This window comes from Manacus vitellinus, unplaced genomic scaffold (assembly GCF_001715985.3).
Source record: "Manacus vitellinus isolate BGI_N305 unplaced genomic scaffold, ASM171598v3 scaffold_33_pilon, whole genome shotgun sequence".
Classification (NCBI taxonomy): domain Eukaryota; kingdom Metazoa; phylum Chordata; class Aves; order Passeriformes; family Pipridae; genus Manacus; species Manacus vitellinus.
The window spans coordinates 4,848,721-4,856,156 of record NW_021940478.1 but is presented as its reverse complement, the minus strand read 5'-3'; the positions used below and the strand labels follow the sequence as shown (position 1 = coordinate 4,856,156).

General features: G+C 39.1%; 1 protein-coding gene across 1 annotated transcript; it reads right to left on the bottom strand.

Moving 5' to 3' along the window:
* Positions 1-2,320: 2,320 nt before the first annotated feature.
* MC4R (melanocortin 4 receptor) lies at positions 2,321-4,085 on the bottom strand. Its single transcript, XM_008932604.4, has one exon. The coding sequence runs from the start codon at positions 3,535-3,537 to the stop codon at positions 2,542-2,544; it is 996 nt and encodes a 331-aa protein (XP_008930852.1). The 5' UTR covers positions 3,538-4,085; the 3' UTR covers positions 2,321-2,541.
* Positions 4,086-7,436: the final 3,351 nt, after the last annotated feature.

Sequence of the window (7,436 nt, the reverse complement as noted above, 5' to 3'; positions counted from 1 at the left end):
GGCTTCTAAATGAAATTTAAATTTTAGTGGGGTCATAACTGTCTTGACTAGTCTTAGTCCAAATAAGCATAAAAGAGATATGTACTGCTTTTTGGAAACTGCAAGAAAACCATTGATGCAAATTATTATTTTTCTTCTGCTTGGGTTGGAAAAAAACCCCAAAACCAAAAGAAAACCCACAACAACAACAAAAAAAGAGACTGTTGGTTTTAAGAATCAGCTGGCAGATCAGAAAGTAATTTGCAGACACACATCCTCTTCAGAATTCAGGGGTCTTTAAATTAGGTGTCTGGTCCTTGTATATCTTAAGGGGAGAAATAGAGACTTTCAAGGTAATGCTCAGAGCATCTAATGTAGTATCTTGCTCTTGTGCCACTTTCCACTGGGTCCTCTCTGCATTCACAGACTGCAAAGGAAAATCTGGAATCCCAGTATCATAATTTACAGTCCTAAAACAGCTATAGAAGGTGAGGCTAAAGAAAGATGAAGTAAGATTTGTGCCTTGTTCAAACCAGCACCAGCAATTTCTTTCATTATGACCTGAATATTTTTGCATAGATAGTATCAGGTGTCGTGGGAGAAAAAAGGCCTTTATTAAAGTACACTGAATTTTTGGATAGACTATTAATTGAAATACATTTATTGTTTTCTCCTCTTGAGTTTTAATACTCCTTCGTTGGCATTTTTTATTCTACTAAGAGCCTTCAATGCATAAAGTCAAATTACGTTCTTGCTCTCCTTGTAAGTAAATTCGAGTTAGAAATCCTGAGACCCACCTTAAGTCCTTCATTCTCTTTAACAGAGAATGAGGATCAAATTTTGTCATAATTTTAAAATATCTTGAAAAGTTACCCACAACTGAAAGATCAGCTTCTATCTGAAGAATCCCAGGTAGCAAACATTGGTCTCTTTGAAAAGCTTTTCGTAGTATGTTTTTCTTTAATGAAGGAACAAACATCTTGAAGAAAGAAGCTGTTTCTAAGAAAATTAATAGGACTGCTCATCCTGTTTTTAATTTATTCATTGTTCATCTTGGTAAAATCAAGCATTCTGGATTAACTCCTGAGTTGTGCTGTACCTTTAATTTTGAGTTTTTAAATCAGAGATTATGAAATCTTCTGCGTTTCCACTATGTTTTATAGTTATTGGGAATAAAGAAATTAATTTTTCTGTGTCCTTACATAGAAGCTGATATTTTTGAGATGTTAAATGGCATCTTCACATAGTCCTATGTACTCCCATTTATACTTTAAATGCCTCCAAAAGTGCTAATACCAGGGACCTGAGGTCCCTACTATAACCTGTGGAGAGAGAGGTGTTTTAGTGCGAAACTGAGAACACATTCAATGAGATGCTTGTAAAAGTGAATTGAATTCAAGCAGCAGCAGCACACAGGACTGCCAGATACAGAACATGGGCAACCAGACTCATCAGCCAGCACTCACTCTGAGTGATAGCATTTCCTCTACAAACCCCTTATGTTCCACAGTGTGGTCTGAAGTGCTCGGACCAAATTAACACATGCCTTGACTCCTCTTTAAAGATCCTGGCAGTGAATCCCATCTGCTAACATCACACTTCAGAGCAGAGGGCAGTTTGTTTCCAACAAGGATGTATTTTTTCTGAAGCACAGAGTCCTTGTTCCCCACAGCACCTCAGAGTAAGGACTGAATGTTCAAAATGAAGTTCTGACTTTGTCAGGTAAATCTCTCAGTGAATCTTTACACTGGTGCTGGCACTATCAAAGATAATACTGTATCTGCCTCATGGCTGAATGGAGGGTGCTAGGCTACCTGGATGCCAGTGTTGCCAATATATCCAGGGCTGACTGATGCTCCAGGGAGCAATTTAAAGTTTGCAAAAAAGTAGTCTCAGACATACAGCAGTCATCACCTGGAAAACAAAACCCATCCAGAATCCCAAGCATTCAACTGTCCGTGTAGCAAGTGTTTGAAAAATCTTGTTGCTGTGGGCAATAACTGTAACAAAGAACAGAATTGCTGCTGTGGAGTAGAACAAAAAGAGTTCAAAATTAATAAATACAAATTGTTGGTTTTACTAACCTTTCTGAAAAATTTGCTTTCTAATTTCAGAGAACCTCTAATCCACTATTATAAAAGTATATGCTCTATTTTAAGATGTATATAATGTAGCTATAATTGCTTCAATAGAATAAGAAAGAGTATCAGTCAATACATACTGTAAGTCAGGCAAGTTATTTATTTTTTCAGCAGTTGAAATATACAGCTGCTTGTGTTTGTTGGTATTTCACATAAATCATTACATTTATTTGCTTCTTACAAACTGCAATGGAGTGCTACTTCTCTTTCCAGCTAAATAAATTACAAACTGTAGACATCACAAACATTTTTAAGAAATATTAATTACATGCGAATGGGATACAAGAATGAGAGAGAGGGGAGACAGAAAGAGGTGCTCACTCTCAAAGGTTTAAAGCAAATTCTGCTGAGAAAGAGGATCTGAAGGCTTGGAAATCTGTGCTGCATGTTGTGTACACAGTAACATATCCATCCATTTGGTTTAATATTTGCCAGGGAAATCACAAAGCCCTCTCAGGCTACAGCAGCATATAATCTCCTTGAATGTTTTCCTGAGCTCCTGACTCCTGAATGCATAGATTAGTGGATCAATGATGGAATTGCACATGATGAGGATCAGGTAGAAGTTAAAGTGGGACATGAAGCATACACAGTAAGGGTTGTAGGGGCAGGAGATGTAGAAAATCAGGTGCAGGAAAAATGGAGCCCAGCACACAACAAAAACTCCAATCAGGATGGTGAGAGTGATGGCCCCTTTCATGTTGGCCCCTTGGCGAATAGGGCCAGTCCCTGGAAGAACAGCAATCTTTTTTATATGCATCCGAGCCATCATAAACATGTGGACATAGAGGGATGCCATGAGAATGAGCATAGTGAAGAACATGCTAATAAGGCAGATGATGACAACGCTGCTGTCAGAGTAAATGATGAACAAAATGCCTGAGACCGTGCAAGCAGCCCAGATGCATGTTATGATAACACCTACACGTTTCACTGTCATGATATTATGGTACTGGAGGGCATAAAAGATAGTAAAGTACCTGTCCACTGCTATTGAGAGAAGACTGCAAATTGATGCAAGCAAGGAACTGCAAATCACTGAGTCAATGACATTGTCAATGTTTATGGTAAAGCTCTGTGCATCTGTGTCTGTGTTGTTTAGCAGCGTGATGACAATGGTTTCTGATCCATTAGATACACTCACTAGCATGTCAGCCACTGCCAAGCTACAGATGAAGAAATACATGGGTGAATGGAGGTTCTTGTTCTTGGCTATTGCCACAATGACCAAGACGTTCTCCAGCAAGCTGATGATGCCCAGAGTCACAAACACTTCAGGGGATACAAAGAGTTGCTCGTAGCAGCCTCCTGAGGAGTGGCCCTTTGCATTTGGCTCGCTGGCACCTCCGTGCGGTCTGTAGCTGTGGTTCCAAAAATGGAGAGGCTGGAGTGTCCCACGATGCTGGGTGAAATTCATCTTATGGAGTTCCCCTTTCAACTTCCTGCTTTTAAAACTCCTGTTCCTTTTGCATTCCTCTGAAAACCTTCTTTGGTTTTTCAACTTGGGAAAAAAAGAAAAATAAGCTAGGACCAAGGCAGATAGCAGTTCAGAACACTTTGACTACTCTGAAAAAATCAGGTTTCAGACTCAGAAATATTGGTTTACACTCTCACAGATGCAGTTTCTGATCATCTTCACATTTACCTTGGTGATTTATGTCACAGAGTCCCAACAGTCTTTATGTTTGCATCAGATTCTCCCCTGTGGTCAGCTCCTGTTTAGTTCACTGGTATGCTGCAAGGCTTTTTTGTTCCTTTCCATTAAAGAGAGGTGAGCATAAAATGCCCAAGTGACTGCTGCAGAGCAGGAACTGATTCCAAACTGCAAGCACCACTCTCGCTCTCAGACAGCGCATGCCGGCTGCCTGTTTTACGGTGTGTGGAAGAGACAAATATTCAGGGCACTCTCCGCCTCTGCTTTGCCTTCCAGCCAATGGGACTCAGGAGCTGCAGAAAGTGGAGGGGCTGCTGATTTCGAGCCTCTCTGAAACATCACACGGCACAGTAGCTTCAGATGCAGCACAAGCTACAAGTAGCTACAGAAATGCAGACAGGCTACCAGAGATTTGTTTCCCTTCTTTAACTTCTCAGAATAATATTTAAATAGTTTTTTAATTAGCAAACTTACAGAACTGTACTAGCAATCTTACAGAATTCTGGCAGCTGAACTGACAGCTTTTTATTTTTCACTACATGATCATAGACTGTTATTTACTACGACTTACTCTTACTCTTTCTGTGGCACAAAGTTGCTCTACCTTGCATATGTGACAAAATAAGAACAGGGAAAGGAAGCAAGAGAATACATATTTCCTCATGGTTCTCTCTCCCAGGTCTCCTTTGCCTCGCTAACTTTTCTATCCCTTAACTGTCCACTTGCAAGATGTGTTACAAGGTTGCATTATATTCTCCAAGCTTCTTAAAATTTTTAAGAAATGTAGACAATCTAAGGACTAAAACCAACATGACCCAAAATCACAAATGTGTTAATACACTGTCCTAAATAAAGCAGTTTGTTCCAGGTAATATTCCTCTTCATAATCTTATTTTTGGGAAAGAAAAGATGATGGAATTGGTTGCAGAAGCCCTGTAACCATCAGGAATTAAGATACTGAGCAGAAAAACAAAAATTAGTATTTAGAATAGATGAAGGAAAGCAACAGAAGACAAAGCTGCAACCTGTAAGAAATGGAGGTCATACAACAGTAATGACACAAAGGCATTAAGAAATTTCCTAGAGGTCCATATGGCCTGTCAGCCCTTGAGAAGAAGGAAGAGAAGAATGTTGAAAGAATATGAAGAGACACAACAAAAATTGTTTTGCTTTTACCATTTCAAGCATTACAATCACTGATTGAAAAACAAATTCATTGAACAAAGACTAAACCACAAATGAATTTTAAAGGTAAGGAGGCTATAAGCAAGTCAGTCACTGCACCTGAGAGTAATGTTTGCAAGGAAGTTGTTTGAAGTAACATTTCCAGTCAACTACCAGGAAGACTATGTAGGGATCTGTATCTGATGCAAGAGTCTATTTCCTACAATCTCTTGAAGTTTTTTCATCTTCTATGCATTAGCTGGCTTTAAAATGAATGGTTATAAAGAAGTACAGGAATATAGCACGCGAGTAGAAGCACAACTATCTGTATTCAACATCTCAGCACCAGGGTGAAGGGGGCTTTTACTTTCACACTTGATTTTATATAGATCTATGGTTATGAAGACCTATATCAGAAGAAAAGCCTCAGTGAGTGTTTTCTAGGCCCCTCCCCAGACAGATTGCTTCATAAAACTGAAATATAAACAACCAAGATAAACAAAACAACTTACACCACAGGAAATCCCACATTCATCAGTTTGGAAAACATAATTTACCAGCAGCATGCTTGAAATGAAATAATTTGCTGCCAAAAGGGTGAGATTTGCTTTCCTATCAAGATATAAGGCAAGCCAGGATTCAAAAAGATTTGTTATCTAGTTATTAATCCCTGGGCCAGCATACAGCATGCACTAACTCCTGCCATAGACAGGACTTGCACACCCAGCCCTTAAAGGACATCACTACAGTGCGAGAGCATGAGAAAAATTGTATAAAGACTGATGTGGGAGAACATCATCTCCCCAGATAAGGTATTGTTTCTACAGCTGCAGCCAGAAATTCATAATCTTTCAGTTATGCTGGGGAGGTAAGCACTCAGCATCCCTTCCCTCATGAACCTCCCCATGCTGGAAGTGCCCTTGACACAGGAATCTCTCCCCTTCACCTACTTAGGTAGAGGTAGAGCAGTCGAGTCTGGCAAGAACAGAGAGAAACTACCTCCAAAGAATACTGCCCCATTTGATCCAGTTGTGTGTCTGTTCCTCTTCTGGCTCCTCCCTTTCTCTGCACGTTATCTCTGTTCTTATCCCCATTTATCTTTCCATTTACTCTCTTCACCCAGAAGCTATACAGACAATGGTTCATGCTTGATTTTTCCCTGGATGTGATCATTAAAATGCAATATTGGTTATAACAAAAGAAAGAAAAGCACACTTTTTTCCCACCCACAGCCATCACTCACCTCCAAATTTCTGTTTATGCTCTGCATTCTTGGGGAACATTTATTTTAGTGCTATGCATTCATACTTGTGGGGTGAGGTTACATGACTGGCAGTAGATTTAAGGTAGTTTAGCAACTTAGTTGAAGCTCTCAAGAGGTGATGTATATTAGCCTGCTCTAACTAAAAGGTAAAACAAGCTGTATGAGCATTTTTTTAAAATAAGATACAATCTATGTGCTACTTCCATGGTAAAAAATGGATATATGTCTCTGGCTCTTGTTCAATAACATATAATGTTAACCATATAATGTTAAAATCATTCAAAGAATCCTAGCTCTCTTATGCCTGAAAATATGCTAATATTTCAGTTTTTTTAGTAATAGATAACAGGAATATTGCCTAATATACATTGCCTAAATTGTTTCTTAAATTTTAAAAACTTAAAACTAAGTAAATATTTCTTTCTGGTGACTGGCAAGCTATTCAGTGCCATGGAAAACCAGTCATGGCTGCAGAAAACTGTAAATTGATAACTATATATATATCATTATTAAGTGATATACTGATATGAGCTTCAGCTCTTAGGAGAAATGAACCATCAATAAAGATTTGATACCAGCCTCCCCTTTCAACATAATGAGGAATCATACGATAAAAATTATTTTGACCTGTCTTTAAAAATATCAATTTTAAGACTTCCTCCAACACAATTCCCCCATGTTTTATGCTCTGTTTGCAACTGCGCTTCTACACCCACCCCCCAGACAGTATTACAGTCATCTCCACCTCCCAACATTTTTTGAGAGATGAATTATCCTCTGGCAGTTGATTTTGAAAGTCAGAAGAAAGCTTTCACTGAAATCAATAATGAGCAGATAAAATCCCAGTAGTAATACAGGAACACAGGCAGAGCCTCGAGCAGGCTGTATAGGTCCACTATGGGAGAAAAAAGAAAGGTAGAAGGAGTTACCACAGGCCTTTTCTTGCTCAAATGTGCAGCATGTGAGATCTCTTTGAGTCCCATGACCATGTTACTTGAGCACTGAGATAATACTTAGCACTTCAACATCTGTAACTGGAAACAGAGGAACGGTTGTGGGAAGCTGGGTAGAAAGAGGAGCCAAATAACAGATTATTAACATTTAATCAGTCCCTCAGAGTTGTTGCGAGTGTGCTGGTACTGTGCAGAGGGTGATGCTTCATTTACATGCACAAGCATAATTCACAGAAGAATTTGATTACATGTGCTCAGATCCAGTTTTTTCCGTGCAAATC

Excerpts from the sequence above, each read along its gene's own strand:
- MC4R (XM_008932604.4), bottom strand. The coding sequence starts at position 3,537 with ATGAATTTCACCCAGCATCGTGGGACACTCCAGCCTCTCCATTTTTGG.